This window comes from Mustela putorius, unplaced genomic scaffold (genome assembly GCF_011764305.1).
Source record: "Mustela putorius furo isolate JIRA1106 unplaced genomic scaffold, ASM1176430v1.1 tig00000253_pilon_pilon_pilon, whole genome shotgun sequence".
In the NCBI taxonomy this organism is placed as follows: domain Eukaryota; kingdom Metazoa; phylum Chordata; class Mammalia; order Carnivora; family Mustelidae; genus Mustela; species Mustela putorius.
Window position 1 is genome coordinate 2,463,412 of NW_025421329.1, and position 25,590 is coordinate 2,489,001.

General features: G+C 40.8%; 1 protein-coding gene across 1 annotated transcript in view; it reads left to right on the forward strand.

Moving 5' to 3' along the window:
• MACROD2 (mono-ADP ribosylhydrolase 2) overlaps positions 1-25,590 on the forward strand; it is a 1,942,726-nt gene that overhangs the window by 1,436,725 nt on the left and 480,411 nt on the right. The window contains exon 8 of the mRNA XM_045078428.1: positions 19,276-19,349. Within this exon, the coding sequence (XP_044934363.1) occupies positions 19,276-19,349 (74 nt within the window). The remainder of the gene's footprint in view (positions 1-19,275; positions 19,350-25,590) is intronic.

Here is a 25,590-nt window from a genome sequence, read left to right on the forward strand (position 1 = left end):
TGTATACATACATGCATACATACTAGAGAGAGAAAGACTCTGAGCTATGAATATTGTGCATGGTGTTGCTTAAACTCAGTGTTAACTGAAAGCAGCACATTCATAAATACTATGGTTCCAGAAAGAAAATCAGCAGTAGCTTGCTCTCAGATTCTTGCTGTATGGCCCAGATTGGAGAAAGTGGGCATCTTTTAAAAAGCTAATATTTACAAGGCAGCAGCATACCAATGAGTGCAGTTTAATTTGGGTATAAACAAGTACATGGGTACTGAGGAACTGACAGGCATTAAAGAAATAGGTGACTAGGCAGAAATAAATTCAGATATAGGCTATTTCTGCCCTTAATGAGAAGAAAATTGAATCAGTGACATTAGGGTGACTACCAAACCATTGCTACCCCTTGAATTTCTTCCCCCCCTTTCTAGACATCTCTTTATGAGATGGCTCCTTTGATGACCAAAAAACATTTAAAATAATTTTCTACCCAATGATATAATCTAAAAACAGTAATAGAACCTCTTTGGAAGGATTTATGAATCATTATTTACTTTGGGGGGCAGTGAGCAAAGGATGAATTGTCATGGCCACATATGACTGCTAATGCTCTCATTTTCTATTTTAAATCAGTCTATATGGATTACTCCACCATCCTCTTCTTTTTTCTCTCAAAATTGCCTGGGAATAGTCTATGTCAGGCTTTCTCTCTTGCTTCACTAGATCAGGAGATCAGATCTCTGCAATTCCTGATGTCCTTCTTATCTCTAAAGAGAAACCCAAGGTTCTTTGGGTTTTCATGGTTCCTACTAGTTATTCTGGTATAATATAGAGGGGCATTGTGAAGCTTAAGAAACAGGTCAAGATGGCATTGATTCTGGTTCTTGATGCGCTGTTTCTAACCCTGCAAAATGGTCCATTGTGAACACGTTAGCCTGCTTCACTTGGTTTCCCCCAGGGCAGAGGTCACTCATCTTCTGTCTCTACCTGCCCACCCCCTTAGCCAGACTCTGCAGTATTGCTGGACACCCTCTTCCATTGCCACCACGGCTCCCCCACTGACTTTTCTCACCTTCTGTTCTCCCTGTATTCCCATCTGCTGCTGGGAAATGTTTCTCTCTTAACCATTCTTTTCTCTATCTTTTTGTATTACAAAAATATTAAGTATTTTGAAGGTGATTATCACCACTAGATCTGCTGCAGACAGATCAGACAAGCAGGAATCCCCTTCTCAAACTTTATTTGCTGGTGCACCTTGGGTGAGCACTAGGCATTCATAAAGGCAGTCAGCACGGACACTTGAGCACCCAGACCATTTGGAATTCTCCTGAGTCAAAGGGAGAAGATTTGAACAAATGTATATCTATCCCTGTGTAACCAATTCCTGGGTCAAGATGTAGAACATTTCTGTCACCCTAGAAAGTTCCATCATGACCCATTTCAGTCACTCCCAGCCTCCTTAAACAACTGTCCTTCTGATTTATAACAGTTCAGTTTTGCTGGTTCTTGGGCTTCCTATCAGTGGAATCTGGGCCGAATATACACATTTGTGTCTGACTTCTTTTGTTCAAAGTATTGTTTGGGGGATTCACCCATGTTGCGTGTAGCAGTAGTCCATTCTACACTTTTTTCCATGAAAATACAATATTTATTATTGTATATAATCATACAAGAAATGTGCCCGTGCATAACTGTGATAGGAAGTGCAGTGGGAAGTGCTGAAATGAATTCCTCATGTTCATGAAAAGTGCTCGGTGGTTTTAATGCTATCATTACATTATCACACAAAGAAGAGTGTTGCCTCTAATAAAGCATTCTTTAGTAATTCCCGGGACTCCATGCTTGACAGAGTGGGAATTTTACATGCTGTCACACAGGAATTGCCTCAATATCATTCCTACACTGGGCTTTGAATTTAGAATTCCAAAAGAACACTGAAGTCACTGGTGGGTAAGCTGTCTCTTGGACAATATGTCAGAAATAGCAGCTGGAAATGCTCCTCTGACAAATCTGAGAGTGGTTTGGTTCATTTAATTTTATTTTTTTCTTTTATTGATTATTTTTTAGAGCAATTTCAGATTCACAACACAGGTGACTGGAAGGTACGGAGATTTCCCAGATGCCCTCTTTTGGTATTCCTAGTATTCATATGTAGTTTTGTCCCACTGTTCTTGGATATTCTGATTTGTTTTCTTCGGGCCTTTTTGTTTTTCCATTTTGGAAATTTCTGTTGACTTCCCAATTTTCTACATCCTCAAGTGCAGAGGCACTTTCTTCAGCTGGGTCTACTCTACTAATGAGCCCATCAAAGGTATTCTTCATTTCTGTTACAAGGATTTTGATCTCCAGCATTTTTTTATTCTTCCCTAGAATTTCTATCTTTCTTTCTTTCTTTTTATTTTTTTTAAGATTTTATTTATTTATTTGACAGAGATCACAAGTAGTCAGAGAGGGAGGCAGAGAGAGAGGGGGAGAAGCAGACTCCTAGCTGAGCAGAGAGCCCGATGTGGGGCTCAATCCCAGGACCCTGGGATCATGACCCGAGCTGAAGGAAGAGGCTTTAATCCACCAAGCCACCCAGGCATCTTCCCTAGAATTTATGTCCCTCTCCATATACTGCTCGTCTGCTTGTGTATACTACGTGCTTTATCCATTAGAATACTGAGCATATGATTCATTCCAACTCCTCTGCCATATCTGAATCTGGTTCTGATGCTTGCACTGTCTCTTAGAGCTGTTTAAGGCCGTTTAGTATGCTTTGTATTTTTTTTTTCATGGTAGCTGAACACAATGTGCTTGGTAAATGGAACTATAGCAAACAGGCCATTGGTAATGTGATGGGGAGGCGCAGGGGAGGAGAGGCAGGCTATGGCCCTCTGCTTAAGTCTCAGTCACTCCTGAGCCTGGGCCTTTGAACGGTGGATATCACAGGTGCTTCTCATTTTGTTTCTCCCCACACAGGTGAGCTAGGATGACCCACTTGGGCTGGAGTTGGGTGTTTTCCTTCCCCTGCATGAATGTAAGGCTAGAGCCGGCTGGATATAGAATATGGCCCTGTCCCCAGCAGGTTAGGTTCCGGTAACACATTTCCTCCTGAAGATGTGCATTGTCCAGAACAGAGTGGCTTATTTCAAAATAGTTCCTCTCCCTCGCCCCCCAACAATCCCCCATGCAGGTAGCATGAGGGAGTTTTTCTTTATATTCGCCTTATTATTCATTCTGAGAACCTGATGGATCTTCTGCAGATAAAACTTACAGGACTGGGGTGGGGGACACCCTAAGACTAGGCCCCTCTGGAGTTTTCAACTTTCAGCCTTGTCTACTTCAAGTTCCACCAATTCCTCAATTACAGTTTAGGTTTTCCTTCCCTGGTGCTGGTTCCTGTGGAGCTTTCTGTTCAGGGGTTTCTGTTCCGTGAAGTTGTGGTTCTGTGTTCACCTCTAGTTTGGGGCAGCACTGCTGGCCCTGGGACTTCTCTTCTCTGACAGATCTAAGAGAAGTTGTTGATTTTTTCAGTTTGTTCAGCCTATGGCTTATGAGGAGGGAGTGACAGCTTTTAAGCTCTGAACATGCACGAATGCCATTCTACTTTTTAAGAAGAAAAAAAAAATGTCAGATGTCACATAAATAAAATACTGTACAAACATCGACTTTAGTTTTCTCTCAGGAATACCTCTGAGTGTACACAAAAGTTCCAACTTTCTACAGAGATCCGTCAAAATAAATCTTCAACATATATGCTTAAATGGATATTTATTCCCACTAAAAGCACATCCTAAACCTCTTTCCTGGTCCTGGCAGGTTTTTATGGCACATTACGACTTCATACTACCTTGTGTCTGCTTACTACAATTCAAGCAGGAGAACAAATTGATTTTTGATGAGAAATATGCCCTTCTAGGATTTCATTATTCTACCACAAACTTAGCCTCCTAGAGCTCATGGTTTCTGAAATACTGCCATTCATTATTAAGACTGACAATGATGAGCATTGTGGGAAATTTGCATTTTAAAATGCAGTTTTCCTGCTTTACAGTTCTGTGGCTATTTGGTCTCTTCATTCTCCTATCATCCCTCAAACACTTACTATCCCCCCAAGTCCCTCACTGCGGTTAAGAGGAATGAGCCAGCTTCTCTCTGTTTGAGGGAAATGGTACATGCATCACTTCCAATTACATCTCTCAGGGCATTTTCGGGAGCGGTATCTTATGTTTGGGTAGAACTTAGAAATCCAAAACCCAAGGATGGGGATATTCCAGATAGAATACAGAGAGGTCCTATAGGCAGTGAATTGGTGTCAGTTGCTCAGGCCACTCCAAATTCATTTTAGTTTTGTTACAGACATGTATTTATCATATTGCTGGGATGTTGTAAAGTCCAGAGTGTAGTGATTCCAGGAATCTAATTGGTAAGCTTCTTTTGGAGGTTGATACATTAGTCAGTATGGTACTATTCACTCAGAGGTTTAGCCATAAATGGAGTCATTTTGTGAAAACCTGTTCTTCTACACCTCTCTTCTCTTACCAAACAATTATATTTTCTAGTACCAGGAAGGGATTCGGGGTGGGGGGGAGGTAATGTACATCCATTTCTAGGTTCTCAGGACAAACAGTGAGACCTTATCAGATCTTGAAAAAAGATCACACCTTCACTTGAGGTAATGATTTCGGTGCCTGTTAAAGAACCTGACATTGGGACACCTGGGTGGCTCAGTTGGTTAAGCATCTGCCTTTGGCTCAAATCATGATCCCAGGGTCCTGGAATCCAGCCCCTCATCAGGCTCCCTGCTCAGTGGAGTGTCGGCTTCCTCTCCCTCTCCCCTACCCCTGCTCTGCTCTCTCTATCAAATGAATAAATTAAATCTTATAAAAAAAGAAGAAGAGCCTGGTGGTCCCAGCTGGTTTTCCAGGGCTCCGTCGCTGAATAACATTCCTGTGTGCCTTTAGGCTTCCTTTCACCTTTCAGCTTTCGCACGTCTTTAAGTAAATAAGGTAATGTAGGGGGAGGGACCTAAATAAGAAGACCTGGGAGGAGCAAAGAGCATGTGACTTATCCTATTTAATCGTCACTACAAGAAGGTAGCCTTATCCCCACATTACAGGTGTGGACACTGAAGAATAGAAATGTACTGTGCTGGGGCGCCTGGCTGGCTCAATTGGAGGAGTGCATGACTCTTGCTCTTGGGGTTGTGTATTTGAGTGCCCACACTGGGTGTAGAGATTACTTAGGAACAAGCTCTTAAAAAGGAAGAAAGGAAGGGAAGAAAGAAAGAAGGAAGGAAGATGCTGTGCTCACACAGATTGCAGTTCTCGTGGGAAGACGCAATGTCTGGTAGGTTTGACTCCAAAACCTGTTGTCTTTTCCTTATTCCAGGATTCCTCTCGAACCAATTCCCATGCCTCTTTGAGTTCTTTGAACTGGTATGCACAATTTATTAAGTATATGATATTTTTTACCCTGGAGAGACAGTCAAAAGGTGAAACCATATTCCAAAAATGGCAAAGATCTAGATAAGAATAAAAACCACTCCTGAGGGCTCTGCATGCTCCGTGGGATTTCAAAAAGCATATCAGTCCTTGCTCTAGTTATCCGTTAGATTTTTCTGCGTTACAGACAACCTCAAAAACCCAGGGGCTGGCAGCAAGTAGCATTTATTCTCTTGTTCCCAGTTCTTCAGGTTGACTGGGTTTAACTGATTTAAGTCTGGGCTTGGCCAGACTGACCTGGATCCCAGGTTCCTGTTAGTGCTCAGTCTGTTCCACCTGAACTTCCCAGGCCACTCTGAAAGGCCAGTGGCCACATGGGGCATTCCCTTAGTCTGGCAGTGAGTACTCTTAGGACTTCACGTTTGTTCCCTTCCCATTGGTCAAAGCAAGTCACATGGCCAAACTCAACGTCAGTGAGGTAGGGAAATAGGCTCTGCTCACAAGACAGTTTTGCAAAGACGGCAAAGGGTGTGGCAAAGGGGAGTGAAGAATTGGATATGCTAATCCAGTCCAGCACACTCAGAAGCCAAGCTTTCAAAAAGAAACACTGCAGTCTAATGGTGGCATTCCTGCCCACATCAAGCTGTGTCCTGTCTCAACACAGAAATTTTTAGAACTTCGTGCCTGTGATCTTTCAGAGTGTCTTAAAAAAAAAAAAAAGAAAAATTAGGGGCGCTCTGGATCAGTGGGTTAAGGCTCTGCCTTCAGGTCGTGATCTCAGGGTCCTGGGATCAAGCCCTGCATCGGGCTCTCTGCTCAGCAGGGAACCTGCTTCCCCTTCTCTCTCTACCGGCCTCTCTGCCTGCTTGTGATCTCTCTCTCTCTCTGTGTCAAATAAATAAATAAAATATTTTAAAAAATATTTATTTGAGAAAGAATCAGAGAGATAGAGAGCAAGTGTATAAGCTGCGGGTCAGGGGAGGGGTGGTGAGGGGCAGCAGAGGGAGAGGGAGAAGCAGACTCCCTGCTGAGCAAGGAGTCTAATGCAGGGCTTAATCCCAGGACCCTAAGACCATGACCTGAGCTGAAGGAAGACACTTAACCAACTGAGACACTCAGGCACTCCTCAGTGTGTGTTTGTAATGACTTTCAGAATAATGTACTCCAGTGAGCTCTAATTATATTAAAAAAATGTATTCTTGATAATAAAAATTATATAATTATATCAATAATGTGTTATATTTAATCACAGTCGTAGTCCCTAAAATTGCATTAATCTCTGCATTGCTCAGCAAAGGAGTGGCTGCTATTGTGAATTCTAGGAAACCACAGAGTAGAGTTCTTAACAACTGTGTCCCATTTAAGCAAACCTGCTGAAATCTAAAGACTGGTTCAGACACACCTCAGAATGTAGAGTGGTGGCAGCCAAGGCCTATCTTAACATTCAAACGTGAAGAGGAGAGTTTATCCATGCTCAGTGTTTATTGTAGAAGAGTTGGCCACTGAGTAACTCCAGAAAAATTCCTGGAATTATGAGAGCAGTTTGCAAACATAGGTTTCCCAGGGAACTTGGCTAATCATTGGAGAGTAAAAGCCAGAAAACAGGGGCTTTGGTGACTATCTCCTTTTCTTCCATGTTGTGGTGTGACAGTTAATGTTGCTGGATGCTGTGATGACAATATTCAACACAGTTCCTTCAGGAGAATCTTGCACCTGGCTGTGCAGGTGGGAACATAAAAGCTTTTTAGGACATATGTGGTTTCATGCTTGTGAGTCAGTGACATTTAAAGCTAAGAGACCCTCTATAATGATGTGTCCCTGAAAGAGCTCCTGTGCTCTGCCCCAGCTTGAGTGTGACAGAAGTCCAAGAGGTAATTTGTAGTTCCTAAAGCCAAGGCGACATCTTTTGCATTTTCCTAAATCCATGCCTTGAGTTTCTGCCAAGGTCACATGCACTGCCAGGGGTGTTGGCCAGTAGACACCAGAGAGCAACACAGAATTAGTTCATTTCCTTCCCTCAATGACTGTATCGATTTTTCCTAGGCTTCAGGTGGCATAAAATCATTTCAGGGTGCTAGGAAGCTTCACAGGACACTGGAGAAACTAGATCTTTCCCATGTTCCCTAATAGGGCATGACAAGTTTTTGACCACTGAAAGTGGAAAGGTGCATAAGACAGACAAGGACTCATCAAGCTTATATTCCTCATCAAGCTTATATTCCAGTGGGGTTACCCGTGTCCCAGGACAAGGGACAGACAGCATTTCAGAGTGTGATGAGGGCAGCACAAAGGCTCTAAAAGCCAAAAATGAGGAGTTTGGACTTGGTCACAGTGTGGAGCAAGCTACTGACATGTCTTAGCGTGGACATGATATGATGTGGTTTATGTTTATAGAGATCATGGGCTTCCAGGTCCACCTACCACACGGTGCTGCCAGTTCAAAAGTAGAAACTGCATTTTCATCTCTCAGGAGATCCCAGTATATACCTTTTCTACTCAAATGTGATGTCCTCAATGAAACCCCTTGATTACCCCCGTAGGAAAAAATGTTCTTTTAAAAGAGAATTTTAGAAAAATCCTATTCTAGGTGATTCTATGAGGTCTTTCCTCTCCTTCTCAAGAGACTTATTCCGGGTTAGTAGGAGCAGCTTGCATAGAATAGCATTTGTTTCACGAGCCATTTCTTAGGTCATTATTATAATTCCTTAGACAAAAGATGATTTTAAAAACACCCTCAGAAATAGAAGCTGGAACTCATAAGTTTGAGAAGCTGATGAAGCTTGCATAGATTGTAACCTTGTGTCCCATAAAAATAGGGCCCATTCATACCATGATTTGCAGAGCAAAGGAAAGAAAACTTGAAAGGAAAACTTAGTGTTGCCCAATTTTTTAAGGAGGTGAAAGCAAAAGTAATTCAAGTCTGAGGCTGAATATAGTAGAATTTATGGAATATCATTTTCTATGGCACATATAATATCAAGTGAAATGAGAGAACATGTGTAAAGAGATTAAAATGATAAGTGCAGGATTTCCCTTCTCCCTTTTATATATGACTAATCCTAGAGGTCCTGCTAGGAACACCATCATTAAGCTGAACAAAATAAAGTCAGGGGTAAGGCAGGACCATGGGGAGAGGTGTGATGCACAGAAGTTTTATTGTGAGCAGGTGAGCTTCAAATTTATATGTTCCAATTGTATCCAGGATGATGATACCCACGTGTTGAGGAGTAATTGTAGCATCCAAACCACCAACGTTTCTACATGCCCAAGAGGCGTCCTTGGGCCCCACCTGTACTCTATGATGCAGACTTTAAATGGCAGATTGGGTCACCCCATGTCTTTTGGTGTGGCCATCAGGAGGCACTCTGAAACAAGCTTTCTTCTCATAGGTACCTACAGTTTCATTTCCTTTCTTTGGAATTTGAAACAGTGTTGCACCAGGATGGGAGTCTCTGAAGGAGGTTATGGTAAATTCCATTCGTGCCTTGGAGATGGAAGGATGAACAATATACCAGGCACTCGACTAGGGGAATGGATAGAAGTCAGGTGGACCCAGGCTTGGGTATGGGCCCTGCCCCTTGCTTGAGTTCTCTGAGTCTCTTTTTCTCTTCTATACAATGGGAAAGATTATATACATTGTCAAGGGAGTTTGAGGGTTTAGGCAATTTGATGTGGAAGCCAGAGGTGGCCGGGTTTTTAGGAACAGCCTAGACTTCCACCCAAGCCACCCATAGGCAGATGCAGTATCTGTACTCCCTCTTCAAGCAGAATCTGGTCTAAACCACACTAGTGGTTGATACTCAGTCTACTAAAACTTATATAATGGTCAGACTGTATTTTGCACACCTCTTGGTAGTTTTTAGTATATATATCCAAATTAATCATCTTTGACCGATGCCTCCCTCAATACACTAAAGTCACTGTCCATTTATAGACCAACTCATGTTCATAGTTCTCCCCTGTTTTTTTCATCGGGTTGTTGTGAAGATGGAATACAATAATACATACAGATGCTAAGTAGAATGACTTGCATAATAATTGCTTAATAAATATTAACAGTAGCTGCAAAAACAACTATTTACTATTTCCTGTTTCAAGATTTCTGCCATGTGGGGCCAGGTTTGTTTATTTATCTTTTTAAGATTTTATTTATTTATTTAGATTTTATTTATTTATTTGACAGACAGAGATCACAAGTAGGCAGAGAGGCAGGAAAGGGAAGGGAAGCTGGATCCCTGCCGAGCTGAGAGCCAGATGTGGGGCTTGATCTCAGGACCCCGGGATCATGACCTGAGCCGAAGGCAGAGGCTTTAACCCACTGAGCCATCCAGGCGCCCCAGATTTTATTTATTTATTTATTTGACACAGAGAGAGAGAGAGAATAAGCAGGGGAGGCAGCAGGCGGAGTGGGAAAAGCAGACTCCTCACTGTGGATGTGAAACTAGTTTGTATAACCTCTACACTCTCCCAAAGTAAAATACGATCATGCTTTCATGCTGACAACCTCCCACTTCTCTCCCCAACTCACTAAGTAATTTATAAAATGTTTCTCTACTGTGCATGTACAAGAGATTACAAATAGAAAAGTGGAAAGAATCGGTGCTATCAAGATAAGACATGACCCTCATTTTCTCAAGTTCATGAATGACTGTTGATTGTGGTCATAGTTTGGTTTCCCCCTAAAAGCAGATTCAGAGGCAAGGGTTTATGTTCAAGTAGCTAATTGGAGAGACAATTTCAGAGAAGGGAGTAGGGAAGACAGATAGATAAAGGAAGCCAATAAGAAAGAGTACATTATTGAGCAATTTACCACTACGGACAACTGGGGGCAACTCCCACAGGGCAACTCAAGGAAACTGCATAAAGCAGGCACATCAATGTTATCCCCCCTGAGGGGTGAGTGAGCTGGGACACTTGCCCACTATCTCTCACTAATCATACCTTGACGCATCCTGGTGGTAGCCTAGATTTCCTGACACTTTGGACCTACCTCACATGTGGTATCACTGTGGGCACCAGAGAGAGCCCGAAGTTAAAAGGCCACAGGTGCTAGCAGCTGTAATTCAAACCAGTGTGCAAAGATGGCACAGGCCAAAGGGATATATATGGGGCTGTCAACATCTGCTATGGCTGTTGAACTTGTTAATATGCAGTATTGTTTGTGTATGTGTGTGTATTTGTGTATGTATATACACACATAATATATATGCATGTATATATGTGTATACACACACACACACACATATTTTAAAAACTCTGCCTTGTCCTTTTAAAAGCCAGCTAAGACTCCGCCATCTTACTGACAGGCTGGGGATGCCTCACTCTTGCCTACTGTGGTGCCCTTTGCTCTCCTGGGGAAAGCTGGTGACACCCTTTTTAGCATTCTGCTGCCGTGCTCACTGCAGTGACAGAGGCCAGTGTCACTCTTATTACTTCACCTGTTTTATCTTTTGTGAAACTCAGCCTTTAGCCAGAATTGGCTGAGTGGCTGCTCTAGCGATTGCTTAACGGTGAGCCTCCTTCAGCTCATTTCTCTCAAGTAATTTGATTTCATCGTGCTATCAGAATTGCTTTTATGGTTTGGAAGGAGGCCTGGGGGAAGGGGTTGACAAAAGCCATTTTGAGATGAAAAAATAAGTTCATTGTCCTATACTTCCTTATGCCCACCCATACACTCCACACCCCAACACCTCCTTGCACCCTCCGTCTATATCCCTCTATCTTTTCTCCTGGCCCAGGACAGTTATGTGTATTTGTGTGTGTGTGTGTGTGTGTGTGTGTGTGTGCGCAACAGGGACTGGAGAGGAATGTTCTGAGAAAGACACAACTCATCTCACACTTCATTTCCTTTTACCTGAGTTTCTAAAATACACTGTTGATGTCCTTTGGTCCCCACACCAGAATTTCTGTGCTAAGATGGAAAATATTATGGTTATACCCTCTCTAAATTGAAGCAAAGTCTAATTTCACTTGCTAGTCAACATTGACAATCCCAATTCAATTGATGGTGACGTTTCAATAAACCCAGTGATACATCCCTTCATTTAGGACAGTCAGATATTTTTATCAGTCCTGAAAAGCCATGTTTTGGGGCTGGACAATATTTTACTCAAGTTTGAATGTAAGTGGAAGGAAAAAAAAAAGGCACCAACGTGCTTCCTTCATTGAAGACTTGATAAGAAGGGAGGGCTCAAAAGTGGGTGCAAATGTAATGTGCAGAGTTCCAGGGAGTCTGTTTTTTTTTTTTTTTTTTTAAAGATTTATTTATTTATTTGACAGAGAGAGATTACAAGTAGGCAGAGAGGCAGGCAGAGAGAGAGAGGAGGAAGCAGGCTTCCTGCTGAGCAGAGAGCCCGATGCGGGACTCGATCCCAGGACCCTGAGATCATGACCTGAGCCGAAGGCAGCGGCTTAACCCACTGAGCCACCCAGGCACCCGGGAGTCTTGTTTTTTAACTGTTGCTTCTAACTTCTGAGTATCTATGGCAATTCAGTACCAATTTGGCGCTTGTAGTCACTGAGCGCTGGTTAGTATGACAACCACTCCGTAAATAATATGCAGTGCATGTGGGGGTTTGCGATTCCACAAATTTGCTAGTATTTTAGCACACCTTTGGCCCAAGTGCCCTCCTTATTGGGGTAAAATTATGTGGCTAAACACCATTTGAAGTGAGGATCGCTTCAGAAGAATTTGTGCAGCTAAAAATAAAACCGTTCAGGGCATAAACAGTGGTTTTTGCTCTTATGAGCTTTGCCCGGGCAGTGATGTCTAGGTTGCATTATTCTTACAACTGCTAGAAAGGGATCCACAGCTAACGCAGGGGTGACTCCTGGTGCCTGGGCTTGAAAGGGAGGTGCGACAACGCAAGAGAGACAGGCTCTGGCTAGGCTGTAAATAGTAGAGAGGGTTAACATTTTATTACATGGTGTAATTATGCCTGCCATTATGTTCAATTTGAATTTTTTTTTTTCAGTAAAAACTTTGAAATAATTGATTTAGGGCATAACCATATGCCTTTCTGTGATAGGGTAATCTACAGCTACAAAGCATTCTCTTAAGTTTAAAACAAAAGTTGCTCCGTTGTTTCTACTTCCAAAAAGGGTAGTTTTACTGGCAAACTTATAGCTATCTTTATTTCAGTAGGATAAGCTAGATAGGCTAGATTTTCAGCAGGAGATATTTTATTTTATTTTTATTATTTTTTAATCTGAATGTCATTAACATACAGTGTTATATTAGTTCCAGGTGTTCAGTATAATGATTCAACAATTCTGTATGTTCCTCAGTGCTCATTGTGATAAGTGTACTCCTATCCCCTTCACCTATTTAACCTAGCCCCCTCCCACCTTCCCTCCAGCGAAGACCAGTTTGTAGAACATGTTTTTTTATATCAGGGACATACATTTAGTTTCTACATTGGAACCTATGGACAGACTTGAGGATATAAGAAAATTATCAACAGCAAAAGAAAAAAAAAGGATGAAAGCAAGAGAGGAACAGTGTCTATGGCAACATCGAGACCAGACTCATTTTAGTTGGGCTGAAACATTCCAGGTTTTTAACAGTTCTGACAAACAAACAATTCAATGGCTGGGTAGAAACTTCAGTGAGTCTTCATGGCTATATCTTTCTGCAATTTGATGAAAAGAAGTACCTGTTTAATAACTGAGTGAGAGAAAAATATTGGTCTAGTGGGTTATTTGGTGTGTCATGGATAAAAACTATTGAAATTCAACTTGCTGTTTCAGTTTTTACCTCTTTTGTTTAATTTTTTTAATGTTCTGTTGATATACTTTGTCCTCTCTTGACTGAAATAGTCCCTGCTTGGTAGGGAGAAAGTAGGCACGTCATAAATATCTGTGTTCCTAGCTCTAAAAGGTATTGATTAACCTAAAGCTGCATTTAATGGCTTTAGATGTGGCAAGAAAATATATTTAGCATCTTGACGTGTTAACTAAGTAGATAGATAAATCCATTATTTTAAACTTTCATCTACTTCTGGCGGGAGTGTAAATTGGCGTAACTGCTTTGGAAAACTGGCAGAATCTACCAGAGTTAAACATCTACATAAGCTGTGGCCAGGTGGCCCCAGGTCCCGGGTAAATGCTCCACAGAAACTGTGCTTATGTCCGCCAAATGACCTGTGTGAGAATGTTCACGGCAACTTTATTCCTATTAGCTCCAAACTGGAAAAACCCAACTGTCCATCAGCACTAGAACGGCTAAGTAAATTGTGGAATATTCCTACGCTAGAACACAACACTGTAGAGAGAAAGAATGCGCTTGTGCTCTGTGTAAAAACACAGATAAATCAGGCAGGCACCATGTTGAAAAATTTGGACGAAAAAGGGTGCATGTTGTATGTTCATGTATTTGAAGTGTAAAAACAGACAAAACCAACCTATGACAATAGAATAGAGAAGAGAAGTTTCTTTGTGGGGTAGATATTGATTTGGGACAAGGCAGCTTTCTGAAGTGCTGGAAATGTTTTAGATCTTGATGTAGATGAGGGTTATATGTATGTATATAAGTCTGTGTGTGTGTGTGTGTGTGTGCGCGCGCGCGTATCTAAAAATCTTGCAAGCAATTTCAATACAAAAGTAAACAAAAAGAAAAAAATCACATATATGTTTGGTAAATCAACATTCACTACAAAAGTTCATCTTAATAATCCTTACTAATGAATAAGGAACTAAGATGTGGAATGCCAGCAGAAAACACAGATTCTGTGCACACATGGACATATACAATTCCCTGCACGCCAGGCCCTAAATAATTAATGACTTGTTCAGCCTCATTGACCCTCATACTTGGAAGAGATTTTCTATGTCATTTAATTCAATGATTCATCTAAAGTTTGTCTGCAGCCTTCCCTCTGGGTGGCCATTCTGCTTTTGTGAACAAAAGCCCTCAGGTGACTAGAATACTGTTGTGACCTCCTGAGGCCAACTTACTGTCATTGGAAGCCCATCCCCAGGCAAAAATTCCATCCTGTCTATTCATTGGTTTTACGGGTAACCATTGGGGTCTTGCAGTTAAGCGGACAAAGGATTGTGCTATGGCTTTGTCCCCTGAACCCCATACTTTGTCATTTATATATATATAAAACGAAGTTCGGGGTTTAGGGGACGTGTGTGTGTGTGTGAGTGTGTGTGTGTGTGTGTGTGTATTTGGTTTTTTTCCCCATATAGGCATATTTTCGGGAACATTTGTTTTGTTGTTTCCCCCCTTTTTAATTAATAACAGGGCACCATTTCACCGGGAACTGTGTTCTCTCATCTACATCTTCTCAATGGTTCCCTCTCAGGGATGCAGTGGGATAATGTGAATATGTCACTTTGCTTGGATGTCTCAGGATCCCTTTGCTCTCCCATGCTCTAGAGCTAAACACTCCTGTTCTCCCAGTGCTCAGCCTCTCCTGCTGTCAATACAATGATTCATACATCCACAGTCCATTCCATCTTTCAACACACATTTATTGATCATCTTCTATGTGCCAGCAATGTTTTAGGGATACAGTGATAAGCACATAAGAGACTTGTGGCATCTGCCTCTTTAGGCTTTCACTCTACTAGGGATATTAATCAAATATGTACATAAATAACTGCAAAATGTAAAAATGAAACTCCGATGAACTGCCAGGGAAAGGTTCATGATGTTATGAAAGCATCAAATAGGGAGTCGTCCTCATCAGAGAAGCCTTCTCTCGAGAAGTGATGACGGAGTGAAGCACAAATGGAAGTTAAAATAAGCTCGGAACAGAGGGAAGAAATGTCACTTCAGGAAGAGGATAGAGCATGAGTAAGGCCTCATGGCAGGAAGCAAAAGGAAACATGCCACATTCGAAGGACAGAAGGAAGGTCAGTATAGCTGGAGTTGAAAAAGCAGAGTGATACAGTGTAAGAAGAGCCTAGAGAGGTAGGAAAGAGTCCTACCGTTTGGGGGAGAGATGTTAGCATTAATTTGGCTTTCAAATGCTTATGGAGAACATACCTTGGAAAGTAGCAGATCAAACTAAAGAGAAAGAAGGGTTTTTTAGAGAGCACAGCTTAAATTAGTAATTTGGGAATAGAAAAGTTACATCAAGGTGAATGGGGAGGCAGTGGCATGGAGGTGGTTGTCAAAAATGACCAGGTCAAGGGACTGGCAGGCCAGGTGTTGGGTGGGTCATCTTATTGGACATTGAAATCACTCACAATTATGACGAGGCTTGAGGTGGAAATGAAAACCGTAACTCAATGCCAGAAGCTTTGATAAATGTGGGAAAGTGACTGGGAGGTTACAAATAATTGAGAACTGACCATAGTTGCCATGGTTCTATAACAACTTGTATAATTTCTCTGTGGGGAGTTACATCTCCTAAAGGTTAATGCTGATGGCCGTTGCAACTGAGCATGATCACAGTATTTATTGGCTTTATATAGCCCTATAATCCTATGATTTAAGTACTTCTTAAGCATAGCAAAAAGTTGGAGAAGAATTTCATGGGAGGAGAATAATAGGGAAAGCTAAGATACAAGTCTAGGAAGGCCCCCTGTGGTGACTTATGCCAAGAAAGGTACAAAAGTTTCCTCTGTAGGAGCTGAAGCATCAGCAAGGCCACCATTGCTTGGTGTAAGGTTGTGGTAACCATACTTTAGGAAGGGTCAGTTGGAAGTGGTGTGATGGACAGATTGGGAAAGGGGAGAAGACCAAAAGAGCACAGTTATGAGTCAACTACTGTTGTTGGGGTGAGGGATGATTGGACTTTGAATGAGATCAGTGGGCAAAGAAAGGAAGGAAAGCATGGTATACCATATCTCAGGGGACTCACTTATCAACCAGGAAAGCAATTAAGTACTGTAGTGACTAGGAGAGAGAGAAAGCCATAGGCAGAAACCAGAAAATCAGGAAGAAGTTGATTTTGTGGAAGAATACACCTTACATTTCTAGTTCTGGAGAACATCAAGGGGAGGTATCCAGCTGATGAAAAATGTAAGTGCTAAACTCCAGGGAAAGGTGGGCCGGAAAAACCCCCGTTGTTAACCCCTAACCATAGATGCCCATCCTGGCCTCCCGTTTTTTTCTTTTCAGTCCACAAGAACTTCTCCCTTCATTTCCCCTGACTTCTTTCACTAATTCCTATTTGCTTACAGCTTACTTCTGAAGACCATGTCTCCTCAGCTCCCCGCTTTGTTGTTCTCTTCCCCAAACATTCTCTGGTTTCTTAGAAAGCCTCCTCTTTCTTGCTTGGTTCCTCTCATCTGTGTCCTCACAACCCTGATGTGCTTGTCATGCTTCCCTCTTACCTATTTCCTCCCTCCGACTTTGGGCTTTAGAGGACAGGGACTCATTAAGTGGGTCTATGTATTTTTTTCTTTTCTGGTTCAGTAATAATTTGCTTAATGAATTAGCTAATTAACATGTTTATTTTAAGGGTTTTACATTTTGAAGTCTTCATTTAAGGAAAAAAATAAATGGGATGAGGGTACCTGGGTGGCTCAGTGGGTTAAGCCTCTGCCTTTGGCTCAGGTCGTGATCTCAGGGTCCTGGGATTGAGCCTCATATAGGCTCTCTGCTCGGTGGGGAGCCTACTCCCCCTTCTCTCTCTGCTTGCCTCTCTGCTTCCTTGTGATCTCTCTCTGTCAAATAAATAAATAAAAATCTTTAAAAAAATATAAATGGGATGAAAATTCAGAACAAATCCATAATCCCAAATGTCACAGATGAATTTACAAAGTTTGGGAAGTTGTGCACATTTTCCCTATGGTCAAGTGCAGCTGGGCCCTGCTTTATTTTGTCCCCTTTTCTAATGCACTTTCTTATGAAGTGTGTAGAAACCTAATCAGAAAAAGCAACATTTATTCTTGGAAGCGGGGACAAACTTCTATTCTCTCTTGCTCTTTCTCTCTCACATTGTCTCTGAAAGTCTAATGAGATTTAAACGTTCCATATGAACTACTGGAATATGTATTTGCCTTCCAATAAAACTGGGTCTTTTAAATCCCAGATCTCCCATTTCAGCAGTACCTCCCTCTGCGTCTGCACAGCACAATGTCACAGGAGCACCCTGATTCGAAGGCATGTCAGTGGCTGACACTGCAGCTGGCTCCTCCAGAGTAGAGAGGAAGAAGACTGAGTTTTGAGGTTGGGAATGGCATACATTTAATGGAAACTCCTAGAAAAGGGAGCCAGGGGAGCTCAACTAGGTAGGAGGAAACCTCAAAGGTAGTGTTGAAAAATCCAGGAGGAGAATTTGCAAATCTAAAGACACAAAAAGTAGATTTCATAGTTGTCAAGAGCTGGGGTAGAGGGATAATGGGGGTGACCGTTAATGGGTGCAGAGTTTTGGGGGAGATGATGAAAATAATCCGTAGTTAGTGGTAATGGTTGCACAACTTCGTGGACATATCAAAAACCACTGCATTGAACATTTTAAAACAATAAAAAAATAATTAAAGAAAAGAAAATGCAGGATGTGAAACATGGAAAACTAATCAAGCTAATACAATAAAGAGAAAGATGAAGACTGATGGATTGATTGCCTGTATGGAATCTGGTGATTAGGAAGCCAGTGGTGAGCTTAAAGAGAATAGCTTCAAAGGAATAGTCACTCCCATCTCTTCTTTCTGCCCCATAAATATATAGTGTGTAAAGTTATTCATTCATATACATTCATCTCTATTGGCAGAATGTCTGGTGGTTTTGCAAGTTTAAGGATAGGTTCAGTTTACATAAGCTAGAGGGATATTCCAGATGAGTTTTGGGAATTATGATTATCTGTGCTCCTGCTCAGTAGGACATAGCATAAGTGTCATTCGTCCTGTCCTTTGAAAACCAGATCTGTAGTGCAAAACCAGGTCAGTTCGTATAGTCTTCATCTCAGATGTAATTTCCAATGACCCTAAATGGAGCAGGCATTACCTTCTTTGAATTCTGATAATAACTTCTAGTTGTATGGCTATTCTGCAAGTTGTTTGCCCTGTCTTGCATCAGTTCATTGACGGAATACTGCTGGCCCTATGGCCCGCGTAGGTCAACCACATGTATTCTGTAGCCATATTTACTTGATTTGTAAATTAAGGGTAATAAACCTTAATCTGAGCACCTCTTCTGAGAATATTATATGAAAGTGCTTTGAAAACTACCAAGCAGGGGCGCCTGGGTGGCTCAGTGGGTTAAAGCCTCTGCCTTTGGCTCAGGTCATGATCCCAGGGTCCTGGGATCGAGCCCCGCATCAGGCTCTCTGCTCAGCAGGGAGACTGCTTCCTCCTCTCTCTGCCTGCTTCTCTGTCTACTTGTGATCTCCGTCTGTCAAATAAATAAATAAAATCTTAAAAGAAAAGAAAAGAAAACTACCAAGCAAATATAAATACATTTTTTAAAAAAATTTATTTATTTGACACAGAGAGAGAGAGATCATAAGTAGCCAGAGAGGCAGGCAGAGAGAGGAAGGGAAGCAGGCTCCCTGCTGAACAGAGAGCCCGATGCAGGGCTTGATGCGGGGCTCGATCCCAGAACCCTGGGATCATGACCTGAGCCAAAGGCAAAGGCTTTAACCCACTGAGCCACCCAGGTGCCCTGTAAATACATTTTTAATTGATTCTGTTGTAGAATTGAAGACAGTTAAATCCTTTGTTGCTTGTTAGCCTTAGACTGGTATAGGACTGATCCCCTTAATGCCTTGTATGTATGGTCACAGGCCTTGCATCCATGTATAGCTTGCTAAGGCCTGCCTGCCTTACTATTCAACCAATAGTAATTGGTTGAATTGAATACTGTTTAAATGAGAAAAATTTAGTGTCACACCATGATTGAATTCTTTCTTGTCTTCATCTTTCTTTGTTAATTTGTTTTATTCTGCTTTTCACTTAGGTTTCCCAAATGAGCCTGCTTCCATCATTGCCCTCAGCACCATTAAGGAATGGCTGTCTAAGAATCATCACGAGGTAGGAGGAACAACAAAATGAGCAAACATTTAAGATGGCCTCATTTGATCCTCAATTTCAGAAAAAGCAGAAAAATATATTCATAAATATCAAATAAACATAATCATTGAGATGGACCATGCTTCATTGAGGTTATATGGAGGATTGAATATTTTCCTGTAATTAATTTTCTGAAGGGATTTTGGTGATTGATTTTGGTGGTGAAGATAGGCAGAACGATCAGATTCACCTAGCCATGATCTCATTTTTACGTTACGTTTTTAAGTCTCGTTTTTTTCATGAAGTTATCTTTGTTGACATGGTGTACATTTTTTGGTATCCATAAAGTAACTTCTGAGTGTGAGATTAGAGTAAGCCTGGATAATTGATAGCTAAATTCCCATGATCAGGATTTTTTTATAAAACTAAATGCTTCTCTCAGACTTTTTACCATGCCTCTTATTCTGTTTATTTAATAAAATCTTTAGGCTGTGTTTATTGATGAGAAGAATTACTCAAGTTAACAAAGCAACAGAATAAGTAAAGACACTGTGGAGGCTTAGATTTCAGAGTTTGGGCAACTAACTGATTGTAACAATAGGTTTTGTACAGTGCGCAGCCTTGTGTGTTTTCCTTCCAATTTTGTTTTTCTCCTCAGATATTCAATGTGAGTGCTATAAAGAATATTGTCCCATTTAAGATAGTCCAGGGATTTAGCTTTCTTCTTGGGTAGGACATGGATTATTAGGAAATGTTTGGGTATGGAAACAGACAATGGGGAGTTTGCTATAATATAAGAGTAGCTCTTGGTGCCTTCCTGTGTTTAGGAAACTACAGTGTCATTTTCTGCTAGTGGTTATATTTTCAACATTTCTTAAGGAGATACAGAAATGGTTAAATTCCAGTAGAGGTAAAGACCACATGGCCAAACATCTCCATTTTGGTGCTTGTTCTTTCTTCTCCTCTTACTATGAAAGATATATATAACTTAAATTTAGAAGATGATTATAAGAAACACACAAAAAAGCAGAATTTAAAAAAATAGTTAAAATAGCCAGTTTACAAAACATTTCTTTAACATATATTATTTTCACAACAATCTCATGAAATATCTAGGATAGATATTGTTATTCTTATTCTCATTTAGAATCAAAAGGTTAAGTGACATTCTCAGGACTTCAGAGTCACAGAGTCAAGAGTCAGACTCTGTCCTCCTGACTCTAGCAGCCATTCCTCCTTGGGGAGATGCTGAACAAGGGAGAGATGTTTAGTCCCTTTGAAAGTGGTATTTTAAATGTATCCCTTGGTTACAGTAAAAGTTCCTCACCTGGACCATCTGCTTAGCAGAAATGTAGAGTGTTCATGAATAAGAGTTGAAAATGGAGCTTGTACATTGGTGTAAGCCCACTATTACCACTAATAATCCAAGGGTATTCCCTACTGATGGATTCATATGTGTCATATTGGTATGTGAGGGAAGTACACACATCCACCTCCAAATCATTAAGGAGATGATTATGAAGAACAAACACGTTTGTTATATTTACAGCTCATTGACAAATCCTATGATGGATTTTCTCTGGTTAAACTATTCAGAAGGTTATTTTCCATAGAAATATGTTAACTTAGTGTTTCCCACTTAATGGTTTGTGCCCTGATCTCCTTGTTAGCTTACTCTTTGTCTTTGAGTCTGTTCCTTTGCTTTCATGTCTTTTTTTTTGCTCATTTCTGGGGTCTGTTGTATACAAATTTAGGCATTTTGGTTTGAGGAACACAACTTAGTTATTGCCATTGTGACTTTTAACATGTTATGAGCTAATTCTTTTTTTAAAGACTTCTTGTTTCAACATGCTTAGGCTAATTTAAATAAGTTAGTTTGAACAAAACAGGTTGTACTGAATAAATGCATGGTAAGTGGTAGGGCATAGATAAAAGCTATACAAATTTATTATCTTGCAATATTTTGATTTATTTTTTGCTCCGTTAAGAAACAAGTGAAGAAGTTTAGGCACTTATAAGTTCGTTGTCTCTTCACAGGAGTATGATTTTGACATTCTCATTGTTTAAGCTACTTATTCTTAATTCCCTCAATTGAAAAGCATTTACTGAATCTCACTAAGCACCAGAAACTTTTCTAGATATGAGGGATAGAATGCTGAAAAACAAAATCCTCTTTTATGATATTCATAGTCTGGGAAAAGAGTTATCAACAAATAAAGAAACAAGATAGTTCAGAGAGTACTTTGAAAAGTAAACCAAGATAATTTGATAGTGAGTTATTGGAGGGTGTGATTTTAGATCATTTAGAAAGGGCTCTGAGGACGTAATCTTGGGACAAAGATTTGTGTGATGGGAAGGGTAAGCCAACCATAAAGAGGTCTTGAGGTAGAACATTCCACATAGAAGGAACAGCAGTAGAACAACCCTGATGGGAAAATGAGTTTACTGTTTGCAATTAATGGTAGAGCAATGCAATTGGAGTTGAGACATAAAAGAATGGCAAGAAACGAATTTAGACAAATAGGTAGGGGTCAAATCACAGAGTGTTGTGGTTCACGGAGAAACTTGGATTTTTATTCTAAGTCTAGTGGGAAGTTGAGAGTTTGGGACAGGGAGGGGCATGATGAGGTTTCACCTTTAAAATGACAACAGGCTGGCTGCTTCTTGGAAAAGGGACTTTTGAGAGACCTCAGAATAGAAAAGGGAAGACTGATGAAGAGGATCCTATAATAAATCCAGGCAAGAGATGGGGATTCTTTGAAATACAGCAATGGTAGAAAAGGAGGTAACAGCATCAGGTTTGGAATATATTTTGACAATAGAGCCAGCAGGACCTGGGGATTATTTTAGAGTAGCCCAGCTCATGCTGCAGTTACAAACAAATCTTAGTGCCATAAAACAGCAAAGGTTATTTTTATTTATTTATTTATTTTTGCTCACACTATTTATTTGTATTGAGTCAGCAAAGGTCTCTGGCTTAGTCAGGAACCCAGGCTGACAGACACTCTACCATGTGAAATATCATCTATCACATGACAGGAAAAGATAGACAATCAAGTAATAGCTCTTAAATGCTTCTACAAAGGAAGGATGCATATAACTTTTTTCTCACATTTCACTGTCCAAAGCAAGGCACCCAGGAGATAAGAAAATGAAATTCTCTCATATGTTCAGAAGAGAGGCAAATGGATATTTATGAACAGTAGTAACGTCTATCATAGCTATAAATCAGATGTGATATATGGGAAAAATGGGAGGGTCAAAAATAATAGCTAGGTTTTGACCTGAGCCCCTTGGTAAATATTGGTGCATTTACTAAGAATTAGGTAGAGGAAAATGTTTAGATGAGAAACAGAAAAAAACAAAACAAAAAACAAAACAAAAAAATAATTGAATTACAGATAGTTAAGCCTGAGATGATCTTAGATATGCAATGCAGCTTTCTAATAGTAAGTTGGTTACTTGAGTCCAAAGCTCAAAAAAAGAGTCAGATGGAAGGACATGGTAAAATTGATCATATTATCATAACTCTAACTTGGGTTTGGGTCTTAGTTTGAGATTAGCTGAATGAACTATATGAAAATGAATCTTGAAATTCAAGAGCTAGAACAAGATAGAGCAGAGGCTCATGAGTAACCAGAATTGCAGACTGTAAATTCACAGGAAAACAAGAGAGTTAATTTACATACTCTCTCAATCTCTTTCATATCTCTATTTCATTTGTTTGTTTGTTTGTTTTTTGGCACATATTCTACCCTACCCATTCACCAGCTTAATATGGCCACATGATGACTGGGACCCACTCATGAGTCATTGAGTCCTGCTCAATGCAAAGCCAGGGCTGAGGTTGGTGAGCAAAGTTGCATCTTCTGGATCTTTCAGCTGGTTATGTCCGCTGAAATTTCCCTCTCAAGAAATAGGGAATCCATGTAAATGTGAATTGTATCAGTGGCCATACTTCTCTCAGTCAGATAAGTATGCAATTCAGACTTCATGATTTTTGATCACTGATAATTGATGTTGTCATGTGATTAGCGAGCCTTCATATTTCATGACTTATTTACCCTCTGATTTCTAAACCATCAGGAAGGGACATTTCTATTTTTTTCAACAATAGTTGATTTGGTTCTATTTAATTACACAAATCCCCCCCATCCAGCCTGTGTGGCTGGGCATTTCCACATTCAGAGAGGCTTCTCTGGAGCACTTGGGACATGACTAGGGAAAATGTATTCTGTTATCCACCATTGATATTGTTTTATTTATCCAAAGTCTGAACTGTGAGGATGCTGCTATCACCACATATTTAGGGGGACTCAGGGACCTGAGGGAGCCCAGCTGAACAAAGAGTCAGTTGGCTCTGACTGCAGCAGCTCTAGAGGAAGAGATAGAGCAGTACTTTAGAGCAAAAAGGAGAAATCTCAAGAGGATGTAATTGGGGCAGAAAAATGACTTACCAGGACTAAGAAACATAATGACTTCTTATTGAAAAATTGCAAAACAAAAAAGAATATTCCCTGCTAAGACTTGAATTATTGTTCTCAGAAAACCAGAGAGTTGAATTATCTTACAAAACAGAAATACAAAGAAATGGAAATCATGACTGAGGAGATAAAGCATGTAGCAGAGAGACCCGGGGATCAAGTGTGAGGTAGGCAAGGGATGAAGATTACCCACTGGCATTTTCAGTAAAATTAAGAATTAAGAACTTCGGAGTTCAGAAAAATCACAAGAAAAGAATATCAGAGTTCACTCTGAAACAAATGACAGCAACCTTTCCATAAGTGCCCATTTTTCTCAAGTAGAAACTTTATTACAGAGACAAGCGAACAAAATAAGGGGCCGTTATGGAAATGAGCAGCAGAAATGCAGCCCAGACTCTCAACTTGGGGTGGCTGGTCCGCGTTATCATCCGCAGTTTCATGCATTCCTCATTCTTCATGCAGTCTAAAAATATCATTCCTTGTGAAATAGTGATTTTCCCCCTCTGCAGCTCTGAGGCACCCCTTTCATATCTGGAAGTTAGCTCAAGAAATGTTTTTACAGTGCCTATTCTATTGTTCCACCCCAGAGACCCATACAGCATCTGACTATTGGTCTCTGGGGAAATGTACATATTTATAATTTTTTCCATAGAAAGCAGAAGAAGAACAGGATGGCTTTCCCCTCTGAAAGCTACAAATGTCCTGATACGATATGAGAGATTTCCCCATTATGGAGGTCATGTTCAGTGATTTCAAATGCCCCAAAGGAACAAGCCTCCTGCAGCACAGAGGACCTGGGTTAGGTCTTCTGGGAAGTCATCTTTGAGGGGTAAAGCCTCTAAGATGAAGATTCTGAGATGGAAGATCGATGGATTTTCTGGGTACTTTTAAATGTGGAAACACTAAAGTACTAATCGGGCTTTGGTTGTAGCCTGGCACAAACCTAAACACACCTTATCCCCAGCAATTAGAAAGAGGTGGAGAGATGGCAGAAGCATAGCATTCTGGGAGACTCTAATTAAAACTGTGGCATGTGTAGATATACAGAGGGGAAGCTGTGGTCCTCCTAAGACTAGGCCCCAGCTGTATCTCTGGAGATCTTTGAAGATGGTATTTCCCAGAAATCTTTACCATTCAACCACTCCATGGGAAGTTCCTCTTCTCCCTCCTCATGCTGACAGCCCCCTCCTCCACCAGCAGACCCTTTTATTCTGAGGTGGGAACAAGTCAATGGAGGAGTCTTTCATTCATCTTTGAAGGCCCTGAGGGGGCACCTGGTGTGACTTAGATATCACTGGCAGGGAAGAACCCTAGCTCTGCAGTTTCAAAACCAAACTCAGTTCTCTTCTCTGTAGGAGGAAGGTGAAAATTTTCTCTCTTTGCATGCAGAGTTTGGCCCTCTGCCTAAAATATAATATTTTTTTACTGTGCTGTTAGCACAAACAGATTGTTATTCAAAATTTTAAATATCATCTACATGTCATTTAAATTGTTAATGCTCTGCCTTTTGAGAGAAACTTGATACTTGTGTAGTATTGCTGTTTATCCTTTTAAGTATTAAGTGTACAGATGTGGCAGGGCATCGTGAGATGTTGTGTGTATGTGGCAGTGTTCCATTGAGGCAGATACGTTACTCTACAGCTTGTTGCTAGCCATGCTCCCAGACCTTCCCTGTGGGCTCTAGACCTCAAGGTCAACAGATAGTAACCAGAGAACAAAACTGTCTTAAGCAGTTTGAGAGAAGAGAACAAAGCTGGAGGTTATCACAATTCCAGATT